General features: G+C 40.5%; 1 protein-coding gene across 1 annotated transcript; it reads left to right on the forward strand.

Annotated features, from left to right (window-relative positions):
- The first annotated feature begins 1701 nt into the window (after positions 1-1701).
- On the forward strand, positions 1702-16934 carry LOC146705465 (endonuclease domain-containing 1 protein-like). The gene is made up of 4 exons (XM_085461007.1): positions 1702-1767; positions 2081-2141; positions 15580-15761; positions 16353-16934. Exons 1-4 carry the CDS (start codon positions 1702-1704, stop codon positions 16932-16934), a joined length of 891 nt encoding a protein of 296 aa, XP_085317133.1.
- The last annotated feature ends 3287 nt before the right edge of the window (positions 16935-20221 follow it).

The raw sequence follows: 20221 nt of genomic DNA on the forward strand, positions 1-20221 counted from the left end.
GGGGGCAGGAGGGGGAAGAGAATAAAGATGTGATGCACCAATGCAGACCAGTTCATTGCTATTAAGAAGTTGGATATGGTTATTGTCCGTGAGAGGGGGGCAGAGAGTTCAGGAGCCTCACAGCCTGTGGATACAGGCTGTTGGCCAGTCTGGATGTTCTGGCCTGTATAGACCTGTACCTTCTCCCTGAGGGCAGCAGATGGAAAAGGTGGCGCGCAGGGTGATGTTGGTCCCGCAGGATACTGTGCACCCTCCTCAGACAGCGAGTGGGGAAGATATTACTGATCTCTGGCAGACTTGTTCCAATAATTCTGCCAGCTTCTTTCACCACCCGCTGGAGTGCTTGCTGATCGGCCTTGGTGCAGCTGGGGAACCACACTAGAAATCCATACGTCAGAACGCTGCTGATGGCACAGTTGTAGAAGTTCAACATCAGAGATCTGGGAATGTGTGCGCTCCGCAGTCTCCTCAGGTAGTAGAGGCGCTGTTGGGCCTTCCGTGCAACTGAGGTGATATGGTTGCCCCAGGACAGGTCCTCGGTCACAGTTACCCCCAAGAATTTAAAACTGCTCACCCTCTCCACCGCCTCACTGCCAATGAAGAGAGGCAGATGGTTGTTATGACCCCTCTTCCGGAAATCTACAATGATCTCCTTGGTCTTTTTGGTGTTTAAGACCAAGTTATTGTCGTGGCACCATGACTCAAAGCAGCAACCATCGTTCCCATCCCAAAACAGTCAAATGTCACATGTCTGAACGATTTCAGACCTGTGGCACTCACCCCCATTCCCGCCAAATGCCTGGAGAGACTGGTCATTAAACACATCAGAGCTGCTTTTCCACCATCCCTGGACTCTGTTGACTTGTCTGACTCTTTTCTATGTTCTGAAGCTGTTCCTGAGAAAGCTGAAAAATGCTTGTCTGATAGAATGCTACCCGCTACACCTGACCTGTCTTTTGAGGTAGACAAAACAGATTTTGTCCATGTGCAACAGAGTGATCCATCTCTGGCCAAATGTTTACTCGCCGCAAATTCCAGCGATCAGAATCCTCGTGTTTACAACATTGAAAATGATATGTTAATGCGTAAATGGCATCCTCCCTCATCTAGTGATCTTGGCTGGAATGTATTTCAACAGGTAGTTGTAAAATCCGACCTCAAGTACTCAGCCTCGCACATGACAGTTTCTCTGGACATTTAGGAATTAGGAAAACTTACCACCGTATTCTGCGTCACTTTTTCTGGCCAGGTTTGAAGTCTGATGTAACCAAGTACTGCCGTTCATGCCACATTTGCCAGGTCAGTGGAAAACCCAACCAGGTTATTCCTCCCACTCCACTGCATCCAATCCCGGCTTTAGGCGAACCATTTGAGCACGTAATCATTGATTGTGTAGGTCTGCTTCCAAAAACAAAGTCAGGACATCAGTACATCTTGACTTTGATGTGCGCCGCCACACGCTTCCCCGAGGCGATTCCGCTACACACTATCAAAGTCAAAGCCATCGTCAGAGCATTAGTAAACTTTTTCTCCACTTTCGGTTTGCCTTAATCAGTTCAAACGGACCAAGGGTCAAACTTTATGTCCAAGATTTTCGCTCAGTTCTTAAAATCGCTCGGCATAAAGCATCAAAAATCCAGTGCGTATCATCCCAAATCACAGGGTGCACTTGAGCGTTTCCACCAAACATTAAAAGCCATGATGAGGAAGTTCTGCCTCGAGTCAGGAAGAGAGTGGGATGAGGGTCTGCCACTTCTCCTTCTAGCGGTGAGAGAGAGTGTGTAGGAGTCCACGGGTTTCAGTCCCGCGGAGCTGGTGTTTGGACACACAGTGCGTGGTCCCCTGCGGCTGCTTAAAGAGAAATAACTGTCTGACACGGCTATCCCCGAGCAGAATGTATTAGATTATGTAAATTGTTTTAGGGAGCGTCTGCATAAAGCCTGCGAAATTGCATGCGAGGCTCTTTCCGCGTCTCAGGAGAAAATGAAAAGGAAATTTGATTAAAAAGTCTGTGCAGAGAAAATCTGAGGTGGGTGACAAAGTGTTGACTCTCTTACCCGTTCCTGGATCCTCTCTCCAGGCAAAGTTCTGTGGGCCCTATACTGTCCAAGAGAAACTGAGTAACACAGATTATGTTACAGGTACCCCAGACCATAGGACAAAGTGTTGTGTGTGCCATGTTAATCTGACGAAGCCTTATGTTGTTTGTGATGCAGGTGTAAACTCCTCTTCATCCCCCGCTGCGCTGTGCTGTGTTCCTCCTGAAGGAAAAAAGAGGGAACACACGCATGTAAAGGAAGCACTCAAAACGTGCAGTTATCCTAATTGGGTGTTCTTAAAGTCAGCAGAGAGGCACAGAAAAGAAGATCAGACACCAGCGAGGGAGGATAAGAAGGACAGACGCAACAACATTGTCATCCCCTATGTAGCCGGTGTATCAGAAAAACTCAGGAGAGTTTTCTCCAAGCATGACATCCCGGTGCATTTCAGACCCAGCAACACGCTCAGACAAAAACTGGTTCACCCGAAAGACAAAACTCCTAAACACAAACTTAACAATGTGGTGTATGCTGTACAGTGCAGCGAGGAATGCTCAGACCTCTACATTGGAGAGACCAAACAGCCACTTCACAAGCGCATGGCACAACACAGAAGAGCCACCTCCACAGGACAAGACTCAGCAGTCCATCTGCATCTTAAGGATAAAGGACACTCTTTCGAGGATGCCAATGTTCACATTTTGGACAGAGAGGACAGATGGTTTGAAAGAGGAGTGAAAGAAGCCATCTATGTCCACTGTGAGCGACCATCTTTGAACAGAGGCGGGGGTTTACGACACCAACTCTCTGCCATCTATAATCCAGTTTTGAGATCCCTTCCCAGACGCCTTAACGCCCACTCACATCCTGGTCCATCTGATCTCAGGAAATCGCATGATAAGGTGGGGCCAGGTTTCACAATGAACTCACCCGAAACCCTGGCTGATTGGGACCCACACCCGCTTTCACACCTTGGCTCAGGCGATTAGAGGATCATCAGGGGTCCTTTTGTCCCTCTGTGGGGGGATACTCCCACTAGGTTTAAATCTGGGACTCTCCACCATTTGACCTTAGAACTGAAGAAGCTTCTCGGATGAGAGGTGAAACGTCTTCAAGCAACTTAAAGAAGTCCAGACGATTTTCTTTGCAAGCTCCTTTGACAACAAAATGTAATCTTACTGGGATGTCCTAAAGACATGGACCCATGACAGTGGCTTTTTACTTTTCACTTTTAAACCAAATGTCAGCTTGGTACTTAAAGTTCCGTCTTCATTCCTGTCAGATAAACATATTCTCTTCCTTGTAACTGTGTGAAGCAACAACCAGCTTTTTTCTTTTTTTTTTAAAGAGCATCTCAATGTTTTCACCTGTGTGCAATGGTTCTTTTTTTCTGGAACCTACAGCATTCTGATTATGAGGGTCTGCACTCATCATTGTTTTTTATCATAATCAGAATGCTCTAGGTACACTTTGATTGGTCTAAATTACACCATGAACAAATGAGCTGTCTGGAGAATTAAATCTGAGAATGTTAGCATGCTCCAACCTGTTAACAGCTTCATTGATTCTTTTTTGCTGGTTTCACTGCAGCAACACAGGTTTGGCAAACTGAATCAAATATAAAATAAGAATTTCCAACATACGCTTTTTTGGTTCTTGTGCTTCTTGGACAAAAATGTAATATGATCATCATTCCATTTCAAATTACATGATTTAACTTTCATTTAATAATTTATTTCATTCAATAAATGAAGATCAACCCCCAAAGCAGATATTGAGTTTATTATTGCAATCCCATTCTTAATCCAAGGAATTAATATGACGTCATCCGACACCTTGCAGCTATAACAGCTTTAACCCTTCTGTGAATGCTTTGCACAAGGTTAGAAGTGTTTAGAAGTGTTTATAGGACTTTTTGACCATTTTTCTAAAAGTGCATTTATAAGGTTAGACACAGATATTGGACATAAAGGCAGGGCTTGGAGTCTTTGCTCGAATTCATCCAAAAGCTTTGGGGCAGGACCAGTGAAGTTCTTCCCCACTTCCTCACCCACGTCTTTATCAACGTTGCTTTGTGCTCTGGTGCACAGTCACGTTGGAACATGAAGGGGCCATCCTAAAACTGTTCCTACAAAGTTGGGTGCACCACTGCATCTGATTCGCTGCATTATGCTTGGTGATGTAAGACTTGGATGCAGCTGCTCAGCTGAAGGAAAAAAATGTCCATCCCGGTTTTCCCTCCAAGGCACGAGCGATAAGCAGAGTTCTGTCCTTTCCTTCTAAGATTCCTAATTATTTAAAGTAACACTCAGGTATGCCATTCAGCGTGTTAGTACGAGCTCGGGAGCAGCTTGGGAGAACAAGAAAACAGAGACTGCTTTAGGTTGCCTTCCCAATCGACTCAAAGGTTTATTTAGTACATAACAGCTTATATAGAGGAAAAAAAAGGTTCGTGTGTCAGCTTTCCCAGTTCAAACCGGTACAGACCAAATAAGGAAACGTCTTCCTGCCTTGTGAGCAAAGAAGTATCCTGTGTGTAGTTTATCAGTTCAGCTACAATTTATGATCATCCCAGCAAAATACACTCCTAGACATAGAATACAGAGTTCTTTCATTAGTGAATTCTGAAACAAACCACCTGGCCTTTAACGAGCCTTTTTCTAAGAGATAAAGAAGGGAGGATGGGAGTAAGGAAGTGGTCTCGTCTCTGTGGTGTTTTCGACCTTGGGGTACCAGCCTGTGAGTCTTACACATCAATTCTTGGGTCAGAGAGAAAGAGAAAAACAACTATTAAATGGGCCTTATTGAGCAACTCTTTTCTGTATAATATCACAATAAAACAATATCCTGTAAATGCTACCGTGGTATCAAAATATCACAACAGTTCTCTCCTTTTATCATGAAATGATAACATAGTATAAAGACAGAATGTAATAACATAATATAAAGACAAATCATAACTGTAACTGGTCCTTCGAGCAAGCTTAATATCAAAAATTCCGAGAGCGTATACATGGTATCACACAACAGACAATAATCATCGAAAACAAAATAATACATGCTGCAACGGTTACAAAGGCCACAATTAGTTCCCTCCATTTCCCAAACGTGTCCTGTAGCCACTTGTCTAGCCACTGACCGTGGCCTGCATCGGCAATTAGTTCTATCTTCAATGCTTCAAGTTTATTCATAGCTTGTGTGAATGAACCGTTAGGAGCGGTATTATTGGGAATGAAAGTACAGCATACATCAACGGTTACTAGACCACAGGTACCGGTCCAATTAACAGGTAAAGCTAATCTAAGGGTATTATTGCACAACCAATAAGCATGTGGGATTGCTCTAGTTAGGCGCGTGACCATGTGTGATTTAACTAACTCCCCCCAGTCAGTATCATTTAATACACCGTCTGGGGGAACAATGATCGAGTCTCTGCTCGAACTTGAACTGTGTGTGTGTTCCTCCAGATATGATACAACTTCAGCCATAGAGACAGCTAGCCATGTCTCATTACAGCGTGCACCTGGGGAGTCAGAGAAAAATGTATAGTTATCCTTTGTATAATCTATGTGTGTGTCTGGGCCAGTTAACTTTAGTCTGCGCAGACATATCATACTAGTATTAAAATGGAGAGGGATCTGTCCTAAGGGCAGTGAGGGCTTTAACCTATTCTTGGGGCGTTTCATTGGGGCGCAGGTCCCTGCGGTGTCAGTAGATAACTTCAATAATTCGCCTAATGGAGTCTCAGGGTTAGTTGGTGTGTGTGTGTGTCTAAGTAGGCAGTCGAGAGGGCTCAGAGTCAACTGTAAAGCGTCTTTAAAGAGAGCATTATCTCCGCCGATTTTCTCTAGTCCCTCAGTGAGGGGGAAACCGGATATGGGGTATCCTACTATAACCTGTTCTGGATTAGCCTTTGAACAGACATAACAGTTACTGTTTCCTAAATCACGAGCGGCTGTTCTGGCATTTTCGTACCAGGAGTTGACTCCTGCTCTAGAAGGCGCATAAGATGGTTTATTAGTGGCGTCTATGTTGCTATTTACTGATTTTAGGGAACGTAATGAGTGCATTAAGTAGGTGTCTTGCAAAATAGAGCATGAGGTATAGTCAGCAAAATATGACCTGCAGAAATGTGAACATGGTTGCAGTTTACAATACAAAATAGCAAAGAAAAATCCTAAGGTTAATGCGATAGATATGATAGATAACCTAAATATATAAGAAAAACAGTTCTTCAGTCGTCTCCTGGCCTGGTCCCAGGTTCGAGAGACACAGAATAAGCGTCGTATGATGACAATGGGCATTTCATTTTCTCCATTATCAGGATGGAATGAGTCTAGCTTTATCAGGTTAGACATCATGTGGTACTTCCGGCTTTCTGTTCCTGCTGGATGTTTGAGTACCTTGTTGTTGTTCTTTCAGACGTTGTGTGTTAATCAGTGATTGCGTGTGTGTAGGTACATTGGATCCTGGCGCTGGCTCGCCGGAGATGTCGTCTACCCGTGTGTTTATTTGCTCTGGTTCCGGGCGTTGGCCCGCCGGAGATGTCATCTGCTTGATCTGACGCCTGAGATGGTCCGATTGGGCTGGTCTTAACCCTGCTGGCATGAATCCACTGAGGTTGTCCGTCTGTGAGGATGCTGGTTCTTCGTCACTGCCAGTAAAGCCTGGGGGCTGGAAAATGCGCGGCCTCCCAGAGTGTCCTTGGTTTTAGTGACTTCTCCAACACGCATCTCCTTGTCTCCACTTGTGGAACTGTGGAGGGGAAAGGCTGAGAGAGACAAACTTTCTGATAGTTATTATTCAGTTTTTCTACCAGGTTGTGAACATCAGTGGACAATGCAATATACATCACCTTCTACTAGCGGTGCCCCTCTGGAAGCTGACCATGGTGTTGGAAATAGTCTTATTTCAAATGGAGATAATTTGGTTACTGCAGATGGAGTCATTCTAATCTCACAGAGGACTTGAGGAAGTAATTTGATCCAGGTTATTAAAGTTTTAGCACACTTTTGAATTACTTCTAATGTGAATGAAGATCCTCTATCACTGTTAATCTGGTGAGGTATTCCGAATCTGGGTATTATTTCATTGCTCAACTTTTGACAGACTACTTGTGCAGTTTCTTTTGAGGTTGGATAAGCTTCTACCCATTTACTAAATTGATCCACTATTACCAGTAAGTACTTGATGCTTCCTTGTGCTGGCATATGTGTGAAATCAATTTGTAATGTATGAAATGGAAAATCTGGTTGTGGTAAATGCTGATGTTTCGCTTTTGGTTTTCCTACATTAGTTCGTGCACATGTTAGACAGGTTGCTAATATGCTTTTTACTGCATGTGATGTTTTCTCAATTACAAATCTTAATTTTATTGCCCCTATTACCCCTCTTTGTCCGACATGACTCACACAGTGAAAATGTCGGGCAAGGACTGGCATCAGGGAATATGGGAGGGCAATCAAACCCTTAAGATTTTGTATAGGCCATCCTTGTCATCTAAGGTACAGTCATTATTCTCCCAATAGGTGTAATCACATGCAGATGCTTGCTCTTGTATAAATTTTAAATCAACATTTGTTTCTAAATAGTCTGGGAGTGTAACAAGTGGCAGCTGTAGGGGCACAGATAATACTTCCTGCGGAGGTGGGAGCTGCAGCCTTGGCTGTCACGTCTGCTAAGGCATTACCTGTTGCTTCGTCTGTGTCAGCTGTACTGTGTCCTTTCGTTTTTTACAACTGCAACGGCCGATGGTAGCTGTATAGCCTGAAAAAGTCTTTGAACAAAATCAGAATTTAGCAATTTATTTTCCATCAGCAGATCTAAATCCTCTCTGTCTCCACAATGTGCCAAAGTCATGCACAACGCCAAATGCATAGCGGCTGTCTGAGTAAATTGTCACATGCTTATCCAAATGTAGCTCACAGGCGCGTATTAAAGCCATGAGCTCTGCTTTTTGTGCTGAGTGAAATGGTAATGAGTGAGCCTCTAGTATGATGTCAGGCACTGTTACCACTGAATAGCCACAAAGAAATGAGTTGTCTCTCGGCCTTGAACAGGACCCGTCCACATAAACCGTGGCTGAGTCTGGGATAGGTGTTTGCTCTAAATCTGGACGTGGTGCTGTGGATTCCTGTATACGTGTCATGCAGTCATGATCGTCAAGCCTGTCTGAGCCATCCTGTCGGTCAGAAGAACACAGCATAGGATCAATAAATGTGCTGGCGAATCAGGTGTGCTGCTCGCTTTTATAGTGAGATTTGCATATGTTGTGTAGTTATGTTTGCTAGAATGGTCGTGACCTGGTGATTGGTGTGTAGAATAGTGTCATGTGAGAGTGTAAGCTACTCGCAGTCCCTTATCATGATAGAGCAAGCCGCTACTGCCCTCAGGCAGGCCGGCATTCCCTGAACAATTCAGGCAGCACCTTTGAGTGGCGGAGGTCAGCACTCCCTTTAATGCATTGAAAGAGGCAGTCATTTCTGTGGACCACAGTATTCGAGGAGGCTTCTCTTTTTTACAACAGTCACGCAGAATGTGGTCATGAAAAGAACAGTCTGGTATCCACTGTCTGCAATAGTTCACCATGCCCAGGAAGGACAACATTTCCTTCTGTGTAGTGGGCCGAGGGACAGAGGTCACAGCTTTGACCCTGTCTGCAGTCATGGAACGTTTTCCGTGAGACAGTGTGAATCCCAAATATTGAACAGAAGTCTGACAGTACTGCATTTTCTTTGCTGATGCTTTGTGGCCAGTCTTTTGGAGGTGCTGGAGAAGCATGTGTGTAGCAGTTTGACACAATTTTTCACTCGGAGCACAGAGGAGGAGGTCATCCACGTGTGGATCAGGGTGCAGCCCTGGAGGAGTAGCACGGACCACCATTGAGAAAGCAGCAGGGCTGTCTACCATGCCTTGGGGCAAAGGAGTCCAAGTGTACTGCTTATTTCTATGTGTGAATGCAAATAACGGCTGTGTGTCTTCATGCACAGGTACTGAGAAAAAGGAGCGGAGCATAAATCCACCACGGTAAAATGTGTATGCAATGCATGTCAATATGCTGTGAACATCTGAAACGAGAGGTGGCAGAGGAATGTTGACTGCATTAATTTGCCTTAAGTCTTGTATGAAACGCCATACGCCAGGTTTGTTAGGCTTTGGCACAGGATTGACAGGAGTGTGGGCTTTATTACTCCTGTAGTCAATAAATCTCCTATCATGACATCTAGGGCTGCGGCTTTTTCGGCAGAAATGGGATGTTGCTTGACATATACTGGCTTGTTGTGTTTTAATAGGTGTACGTGATAAAGTGTACAGTCAATAAATCCTATATCATTCTCACTTTTTGACCATAATGTCATATTCTGGTATTCAGCTGGCAATGTAACTGCAGAAATAGTACAGTGGATAGGGTAGGTTAGATCTATGTGACGACATGGTGTAGTTATGTCATAAACTACGTCTGAGTTATGTAACAAAATCACTGTTTGACCTTAGAGAAACAAAAGTGTGGCTCCCAGTCATGGGATTACCTGGTAGTGGCGTCTGTACACGTTTTTTTGGCACAGTGTGTGACATAGAGTACCGGACAAAAAGGATGTTGAGTTCATTCTCTGCTGAGGGTCCAGCTGACACAGAGGATGTTCCTTCTCCATCATGTCGGTACATAGGGCAGAGAAAACATAAGCTGTTATCAGTGTCAGCAAACATTTCACCCTTTATGTTAAATGAAATACACAAATTCATTTTTGCTCTGGGTGTCTGCGGCTGCTGGAAAACTGAGCTAAATTTGCACCTCTAGCTTGTCCAACAGTGCATAAAGCGTTTTATGAATACTAGGATAGATTCATCAGGCTTCTGTTTACACATAGTTACTGCATTTAAGTCAATTTTGTCTCTGGACATTGTTAGCAGGAATTTCTTTAGATTCTTAAAGAAATCGGTGATTTTGTCATTATTTACCCACAAAAACTCTGCAGTTGTGGATGCTTTATCATGCTTTGGGTCTAATTCACCTATCTCTCTTATGAGTTGTGACTCGGTTACTCCAGGAATGCATTGACACAATATGTACCTGTAATCCGGACCACCCAAATGGTGATATCTGGTACTTCTCTGTAATGCAGAGACAAAGGCTGTAGGATTTTTAAGAGGATCGGGAAGCTCTTTAATAGTTGTCACTAATTCTGAGATTTTAGGGGGCTGAATACAACACTGATCTCCTATTATCATAAAGGGGTAAGTGTCATTGACGTCACTAGATTTTGGTTCTGTTTGTTTACTACCGCGAGTGTTGGCGTGAGGACCTTTGTCATTCCGGCTTTGTTTTTCCTTTTTTCCTTTTAGATAAGTCTTTATTAAAGTTCGGGTAACAGGTATTTCTTTAGCTACCTCTAAACCTCTAGCTACGATATCGTGGCGTTTCATGTGGGTGTCTATCGTGGACACTGCCTGATGCAAAAGTTTTTCTTCATAGTCGTCTAAATTGTTTTTCATAAGTTCCTCACATTCTTCTTTCAAAAGTTTTTCTCTTTTTCTATGTTCTGCTAATTCTTCCTTGCGGCGTATATATTGTTTTTCCTGATCCTGTTTAAAGAGATGGCTAAGATCCGTTGCATGTGATTCAGATTTTTCGTCGCTTTCTTTTGAGCTGGTTGGATCAGAATGCTGACATTGTTTACGTGCAGCTGCTACAGCGACTATTCATTCGGTCTCATCGTAAGGGTGTGGGGCTGTAGGCTGAACGGCTGAACATGCAAGACTAGCTTTTCCTGCGGTAGGTTTATGTTCTTTGCTAGAGCCTGCACTAGTTTTATTTGATGTTAAAGCATCTACACCTGGTTCCGGTCCCTTTTTCCATAGTGGTAACATTTGATGTATCACGTCGCGGCATTCTGTCATATATTTTCTACAGGACTTTTTAAGCAGACTACTTTTCTTATCACAAATGATATTCAACATTTCTACTGACCTGTTTTCTGGCGATAATCGTTCGGGATAAGGCTCCAGAAAAGAAATTAGAATGCATTGTACTTACAGTCCGTAAGTTGTAAACAAAGTCAGTCACATAAGCACTTCCGCATGTTCTGGATACGTGATCATGGACGTCTTCACCGATTCGCGGACGTAGGTTACACGTAACCGGAAATGGGAGTTATACTGAGCCGTTATTTGATACTTCATTTTGAAATAATTAATTTTTGGTTTTACAGGTACTTTAGATTTTTTTATCGGACCTGTCTGTGGTCTTTGAATAATTCTGACCCATGTTCAGTGATTTCCAGAGGGGTTTACACGCTAGGAGGATTTAGGTTAGTATTTTCGCTGCGGCACAGCTGAGGTCACTTTAAATTTATTGCTAGCAATTTTTGTTTGGGTGAGCAACTCTCACTTAACGAGCAACTTCTCGCTTAACAACAGGCAACTTCCTGTGTCTTTCTGCTTTTAATTTACTGCTTTTAACCCTTGAGACCCGTTTTTTTTTTTTTTTTAACAAAATTAAAATATTCAAGACAACAGGCAACTTCCTGTGTCTTTCTGAGCGGGTCCACCAACACCACACAAGGGTTAATTTACTTTATTCGGGGACTGAGGAAGTCGTCAGTGTATCTCTCTGGATCACTAAGTGAAACTTCGTCAGCATGTCCCGTTTCTTTATGGATCGATCACTGAGAGAGGCATAATACGGTCTTTATATAAATATGAAAGACGCATATTTACCTTCTGTCAGTCCATCCCACTTCTGACACCAAATTGAAGGAAAAAAATGTCCATCCCGGTTTTCCCTCCAAGGCACGAGCGATAAGCAGAGTTCTGTCCTTTCCTTCTAAGATTCCTAATTATTTAAAGTAACACTCAGGTATGCCATTCAGCGTGTTAGTACGAGCTCGGGAGCAGCTTGGGAGAACAAGAAAACAGAGACTGCTTTAGGTTGCCTTCCCAATCGACTCAAAGGTTTATTTAGTACATAACAGCTTATATAGAGGAAAAAAAAGGTTCGTGTGTCAGCTTTCCCAGTTCAAACCGGTACAGACCAAATAAGGAAACGTCTTCCTGCCTTGTGAGCAAAGAAGTATCCTGTGTGTAGTTTATCAGTTCAGCTACAATTTATGATCATCCCAGCAAAATACACTCCTAGACATAGAATACAGAGTTCTTTCATTAGTGAATTCTGAAACAAACCACCTGGCCTTTAACGAGCCTTTTTCTAAGAGATAAAGAAGGGAGGATGGGAGTAAGGAAGTGGTCTCGTCTCTGTGGTGTTTTCGACCTTGGGGTACCAGCCTGTGAGTCTTACACATCAATTCTTGGGTCAGAGAGAAAGAGAAAAACAACTATTAAATGGGCCTTATTGAGCAACTCTTTTCTGTATAATATCACAATAAAACAATATCCTGTAAATGCTACCGTGGTATCAAAATATCACAACATCAGCCATGGAAATTTATTCCATGAAGCTCTCAACTCACTGTTCTAAAGATAATCTGAAGGCCACATGAAGTTTGAAGGTCTGTAGCAACTGACTCTGTAGAAAAATATTTCAACTGTTACTTGGTGGTTCAAAGTTCTCTTTTCAGAGGGATGTCAACTTTGCATTTTATTTGGAAGAGTGTAGAAGAAGAGTGGAGAGGCACAAGTTCCCAGTCTTGGATGATTTGGGGTGTCATGTCATGAGTTGCGGTGGTGGTTGGTCCACTGTGTTTTATCAAGTCCAAAGTCAATGCAATCACCTACCAGGAGATTTTAGATTACTTTATTTCTCATGACAAGCTTTATGGAGACTCACATTTCTTTTTTCAACCATGCTAGCACCTCCTCACAGTGCTAAAGCTAATACTAGAGGGTCTGCTGACCAGAGGGATGAGAAACAGCCAACCCAAAAATACAGATGAGCTAAAGGCTGCTATCAAAACTTGACTTCAAAAACACCTCAGCAGTACCACAAGGTGACTGCCTCCATGCCACACCACGATCATATAGTAACTCATGTTAAAGGAGCCTCAGCCAAGTACTTAGTGTAGAAACGAGCAATTAGAAAGAAAAAAACAAACACAAATACATACAATAAACATAACTTAATAAATACTTAAAAACAGGGGCGATTCTAGGATCAGAGGTCTGGGGGTGCTGAGCACTCGGAGAGCTCCCCAGCCAGGCAAGATAAACTTTACTCGTCACAATGAGACTTCTTCCCTGTCTCTGTCAGTCCCTGCATCCTTAAATGTCTCCAGTTGTCCCCAGTTCTCTCTGACTGCCTCCTTGGTGCATTTAAACCCCTGCTACTCAATGTCCTCATCGTCTGTTGTCTTCGTCTCTGTTAACAGTCATCATAATTTTACCATCTCTGTGCAAGTCTGCAAATTTCTTTATTAAATCATAAGATTCTTAAATTCATCAAGTCTCTCTGTGCCTGGGTCCTCGTCACAAAACATGACATCACTGTTTTGTACATTTTAACACAATTTAATCCCCACATTTGTGGAAGAAAAGCAAAAGACTTTTTTGAAAAGTCTGTAACAAAACCATCAAATCTGATAAAGGTTATCCATAGCTGCAAAAAAAGAATGGATTGGAGTGACATCACTTTAAACTGACCTCAGCCTCCAGCCATGCATGAGCAGCATTTAATCAGTTCATTTTCTTACTGAGTAGATACTGTGTCTACTGTGAGTTCACAGGCAAATGTGGTCAAAAGTAAATAAGAAGTTTTCAGTTTTTCCATTCACATATCTACCCGAAGTGTCATTTTTCAACTGGCTTCTTTGTCTACGTTTATCTGTCATGTAGGCAAAGCAGCTGACTACACTCAGTAGAATGATCAGTCCTTTTTGTTTACTGGATGAACTTTAAAGGTGTTCTTTTCTCATGGTGATTTTATTTTCTGTTGATGCCAACTCCATGACTTTGTTATAAGACTGACACAGATGAAAACAAATTTCTTTTGCTCAAGTAAAAAAAGCAAACAGGTTTTAGATAAAAAAAAATCATATTAAACCTCATTATTAGAGTTCAGTGTCATCCGTGTAATCAGAGATATTTAATGGTGGAACAAGCTTTTACTGGCAGAAGTATGTGAAAGAGGAGGATTTTAACCACCTTAAAGATCAATAAACAACACATAAGTTGAATTTGTTTATGTGTGGTATCTTTAGGATTAGGATTCAACTTTATTGTCATTACACATGTATAAATACAGTGTAACGAAATATAGTTTGCATCTAATCAGAAGTGCAAAAAGAGCAATTATACAGTTTAGTTAAGCAAATATACAGATGTACTACGGGCAAATGTATGGATATACTGATATATACAGATAAGAGTAGTATAAATGGGGCAATAGTTATGAACAGATTATGTACAGAGAGACCAAATATACAAATGAACTACAGGCAAATGTACAGATGTACTGTACATATGTACAGATATACAGGTGATCTGTATAGCATACAGATGTTCTATATTGCTATACAGATGGGCAGATATACAGATGTACTATGAACAAATATACAGATTTGCTAAATATATACAGATGTGCTGGTGTGTGGTAACAGATCTACAGAGTCCTATGAGTATATCTACAGCAGTGGAAGCGTAGCGCTCTGAGCAGACTATAACAGTGAACAGTGTACTATACCAGAGACTATGTCAGTGTCCTAAACTATAGCAGTAAACAAGTAACCATTTATTGTAAAATAATTTTTTATAAAATAATGAACTGAATAACTTATGTATAGAAACAGAAGGCGTTCATTAAAACTTGAAAAATTGAAAAATTAACTATAGAAAAATAAAAATACATCCCAGGGTTAAGAAATTGTTGTCTTTTCCATTAGTTTCTTCTTTAGTTGCTTTTTACTTGATATGACACTTTAAACTGTATAGTAGACTGTATATATTAACTAAGTAAGTAAGTAAAATTTTATTTATATAGCAACTTTCAAGATATATTCACAAAGTGCTTCACAAGACCTAACAATGGATAAAAACCAAGCAAAATTAATAGAAAGCAGATTTAAAACATTTGTTTTTAACTCATTTTTTTAAAGAGATCACAGAGTCTCAAATCGAAAGGAAGAGAGAAAAGTTCCAGAGTCTGGAGGCCACTGAACAGAAGGCTCTGTCTCCGTTTGTTTTTAGCTGAGTATGGGGCCCCATACACACTCATTCACTCACTTTGGCTCTCTGGGCATACAGTTAACATGGTTTGCATATTTTTTTAAGGTTGTAAGTAAAACATTATGTTACAATGCTTACACTGTCCTTTGTTAAACAATAGACTGTGTGTTTGGTATCTATCTGCATTAGTACCAGCCACCATCACTGCCACCACCCAGAGGCTGACAGTATTTAACTCCAACCCTCACTTTCAGAAGAAAGGTTCAGTCTACCTTCTACTTTGCTGTGAGAGCTGTCTCAAAGGAAGGATGTGGATAATTGATTCATTTATTTATTTATTTTTTATCACTGTTTAACTTAAAAAGTGTTGTCTTCTATGGAGAGATCACTACTGACTTTAAACCATGCATTGAATTTTTCTACGCAGAAACGATACCACAGGGCATCAGTGGAGACTACCAGGCATTATGTCAGCACTATGAAAACCAATACCACTTTGCCACCCTGTATGACAGAAACCGTCGTATACCATTGTACCATTCTGCGTATATACTCAGTCCTGGAGATGGACCTAGGCCCAAAAATACAAACTGGATGATTGAACCACGGGTAAGCTGTGTAAAATATCACTGTGTGATGTTCAAAGACAGTCATGTATTTGAACTGCTCTCTTTTAAGAACATTGTCTGATACGGTGTATTTTAAAAATGGTTTTCTTAGAGAGGATGAAGAACAATAGTTACAGTGTGAAAGAGTCACTCTGTTTGGATTTTAACTGTTTGTTGAAGTGTGTATTCTCTGCATTTTACTGCCACATTGTTCTCCATCACCTGTAAGAATATGCAACACATTTAAAGCAGCTATTTTCCTCCTGCCTTAGATATTGTCATACTATACCACATATAATGTAATAACTTAAATAACACAACAACAACTGGATAAATAACAGGACAGGATAAAGAAGAAAACATACACAAAATTAGATGATCTTTAATAAAACGATGGTTAAAAAAGTCTGTAGGATTTTATTTGCTCTCTCACATTTTAAAATGACATGACTGCAGTATGACAGTACGCTCTCAGTGTTACACATTCCCACAAACTCACACTGAAACACAATTTGCACACACAGTATGAAGAATGATAAATACTCTTTGTAGCTTCTAAAGAAATAAAAAGTCTGTCTTTGTTGTCATTCAGCTGGTATCAGACAAAGTCAACACAGGAATGGAGTACCAAAAACATCCTGACCAAAATGTGAAGAACAGCCAGGCAGTCAATGAAGACTATAAACACTCTGGTTATACCAGAGGCCACCTCGCCCCCAGTGGTCACCAACAGACAGAAGAAGACAAAGAGGCTACATTCACCCTGACAAATATTGTTCCTCAAATGGAAAAGTTCAATAATGGCCCCTGGAGTCTACAGGACGAGAAGATGTTAGAAAGGTTTAATGTCTGCATGCCAAAAATGTATGTTATCACTGGAGTCATGCCTTATGAGAAAGATGAACCCAATATCAATAACAGGGTGACTGTTCCTGAGTACTTTTGGACTGCTTACTGCTGCCCAACGTTCACGGCTGGACCTGACCAGAATTACTTTCCTACTTATGCTGCAGTGGGAAGAAATGATCCCAACAGTAAAGATGACATTTTGAAAAAAAAACCCACACAAGATGGCTATGATGTGAAGGAGATGTCCTTGGAGGACCTGGAGAAGATCCTGCAAAAATGGCTAAAGATGCCTGAAATGAGTCTCTTTAAAATAAAAGTGAAATAAATGAAATGAAATAAACATTGAGCTGTCAACTGTAATGTTTTTATCATTAAGTTAAAACAAAATAATATTTTAGAAACATATAACGTATCTGAGTTTCTTCAAAAAAATGAAAACATCGTACAGCCTTGTGCTGCAGGACGGGTTAAATAATGCATTTGTAAATAACTACCTATTTTCCTTTATTTTCACAAAGTATAATATTTTAGTATATTTTTAATATTATATCGAGATGAGGTGATTAAATTTTGGTGGTGAAAGAATGCTCTTTGGAGGGTTTACACTCAATAAATATTCAAAAGGATAATTTAATGAGATGATGATGCTTACATCCATACACGTCTAAAGGTCATTCCTGTTTGGGAATAAATATAATCTACAACCTGGCTGGCCGTCGGAGGCACGCAAACACAAATAGTAATCTCTGTGTCTGTGTGATTTATTTATTGTGCCGCTCTAACCTTAGTGGACAACACAAAGAAACAGTAAAAAGAGCTGAAACTGAAAGATGTAAAAACAATTAAACGGAAACTGTCAGCATGAAAAGCCTGATGTAAAGAAAAAACCTGAAAGACTGAGATTATGCATTATACCAGAGTTTTAAAAAATGTGAAATTGAAAATAAGATGTTGTAAGATTGTTAGTTCATAGTCAGCTGATGAACAAAGCTCTTTTTATGTCTTTATTTCCTTCATGTTGAAATAATCTAAATATTCTACTGTGAAACAGAAGCACTAAACATTTAACATTATGTTGAGTGAAGGATCTTTGTGCAATGAAAAAGCAGTCGAAGATTATTAATGATTGTTAAGCACATGTGTAAGTGTTGGTCACCAGTGTCGGTCAAGTTACTTGAAAAAAGTAATCAGTAACTAATTACTGATTACTGCCCCAAAAAAGTAATCCTGTTACTTTACTGATTACTTATTTTCAAAAGTAATAAATTACTTAGTTACTTAGTTACTTTTTAAAAACACGATTTACAACCTGAATAGGTGATAAAGCGATAGATCTTTCAGCCCAATTCTACTTTTTCTACATAATCCATCATACAAAATGTAATCAAATGGAAAAGTCTCTTTTTAAAACTTGTTTTATTAGTTTTAATCTTTTAACTTTATGCATCAAGCAAACATTAAATTATATGCAGCATTCTCTGACTTGAAGAAATTTGTTTAATATTTAAACCTATTTTCTGCACATTCCAGCACATAAAATAAAATATTTTTTGTGTTTACACTCACTCTTTCAAATAGATGCAAGTAAAACACAGCAGAAAATAAATAACATCAAAGACTCAGCGGTCCTGTTGCTCTATTTTCACCTGTATAGCAGGCAGAGGTTTGCCCTGGTGCAGGTGTGCCGCAGCGGTCAGTGGAAGAATCTGTGTGAGTTTGTCTGTGAATTTTCCATTACGTCGTGGCATATTCAGTGCTTGCTCGGAAGTTAAGTGGGTTTTTTGCTGTTAAAAGAAGTTTTCTTCCCACGCAGTGAACAGCAGAGATGGGCAGTAACGCGTTACTGTAATCTGATCACTTTTTTCAGGTAACAAGTAAAGTAAGGGATTACTATTGCAAAAACGGTAATTAGATTACCGTTACTTTCCCGTAGGAACGCTGCGTTACTGCGTTACTAAAACCGTGATTTTTTGCAAGAATGTCTCACAACAGTGACGTAAGCGAGTGCGACGTTCGTGACAACAGCTGTGTGCAGATCAACAATGGATAATATATCGAGTGCGGGAGAGAGTATGAGCGTGCAGCGTTTAAAGCGTGGAAGTACTGACCTTACTTTGAGTTTGATTCCATAAAAAGTGACAAAAACATTAGCGTCCATCGTGCGTGGGAAGAAAACTTCTTTTTAAAAAAAAACCTAAACTTCCAAGCAAGCACCGAGTGCGCTATGACGTAATGGAAAATTCACAGGGAAACTCGCGGATTCTTCCACTGACCGATGTGGCACACCTGCACCGGGGTAAACCTCCGCCTATGCAACTCCTACTTTACAGGTGAAAATAGAGCAACAGGACTGCTAGTCTTTGATGTTATTTATTTTCTGCTGTGTTTTACTTGCATCTATTTGAAAGACTGAGTGTAAACACACAAAAAAATATATTTTCTGTGCTGGAATGTGCAGAAAATAGGTTTAAATGTTAAACAAATTTCTTCAAGTCAGAGAATGTTGCATATAATTTAATGTTTGCTTGATGCATAAAGTTAAAAGATTAAAACTAATAAAACAAGTTTTAAAAAGAGACTTTTCCATTTGATTACATTTTGTATGATGGATTATGTAGAAAAAGTAGAATTGGGCTGAAAGATCTATCGCTTTATCACCTATTCAGGTTGTAAATCGTGTTTTTAAAAAGTAACTAAGTAACTAAGTAACTAATTACTTTTGAAAATAAGTAATCAGTAAAGTAACAGGATTACTTTTTTGGGGGAGTAATCGGTAATTAGTTATTGATTAATTTTTCAAGTAACTTGACCAACACAGGTGAACAGCGGATGCTAATGTTTTTGTCACTTTTTATGGAATCAAACTCAAAGTAAGGTCAGTACTTCCACGCTTTAAATGCTCCAGGCTCATACTCTCTCCAGCACCATTGTTGATCTGCACACAGCTGTTGTCACGAACGTCACACTGGCTTACGTCATTGTCATGAGACACTCGCAAAAAAGTCACGGTTTTAGTAACGCAGTAATGCAGTGTGCTTACGGGAAAATAACGGTAATCTAATTACCCGGTTTGCAATAGTAATCCCTTACATTACTCGTTACCTGGAAAAAGTAATCGGATTACGCCTTACTGCCCATCTTGGTTGGTCACACATGTTCACATGTGATCCTAAGTGGCCAAAAGAACTGATTCATTAAAATGGGCACAAAACAGATCATTTAAAAGTCTCTTGAACCAATTTCAAGTAATCTTTTAAGGCTTTAGGAAGCAACTTGAAAGGAAGAAAAACACACTTATAATATTAAATAAAAAGGGCTTAAATGTAAATGCACACTTGAAGTTTGAGCTCTTCATCTTTGTTAAACCTCTTTTTTGTCTTTATTTTAAGCAGCTGTATAAAACCACAATGTTGGTGAAGCAGTCATATGCAAGCTGGTATATTACATGTTGACAGTTTTAGTTCCCACACTGGGTTCACATCTCCAGACTGCAGCAGATTGACGAGATACCAAAAGAGCAGGAAAGCTGAAGAAGAGGTGAGCATCGAACATACCACAGAGAGGTGACACAGTTTAAAAACTGAGTTTAGACGATCAACATTTAAATGTATA

This window comes from Copadichromis virginalis, linkage group LG7 (assembly GCF_057382275.1).
Source record: "Copadichromis virginalis isolate Kocher_CV1m ecotype Utaka linkage group LG7, C_Virginalis_male_GT1.1, whole genome shotgun sequence".
NCBI classification, from domain to species: domain Eukaryota; kingdom Metazoa; phylum Chordata; class Actinopteri; order Cichliformes; family Cichlidae; genus Copadichromis; species Copadichromis virginalis.

Excerpts from the sequence above, each read along its gene's own strand:
- LOC146705465 (XM_085461007.1), top strand. The coding sequence starts at position 1,702 with ATGAGGAAGTTCTGCCTCGAGTCAGGAAGAGAGTGGGATGAGGGTCTG. Across the intron at positions 1,768-2,080 it reads TGCCACTTCTCCTTCTAGCG|GCAAAGTTCTGTGGGCCCTA; the intron begins GTGAGAGAGAGT and ends TCCTCTCTCCAG. Across the intron at positions 2,142-15,579 it reads TAACACAGATTATGTTACAG|AAACGATACCACAGGGCATC; the intron begins GTACCCCAGACC and ends TTTTCTACGCAG.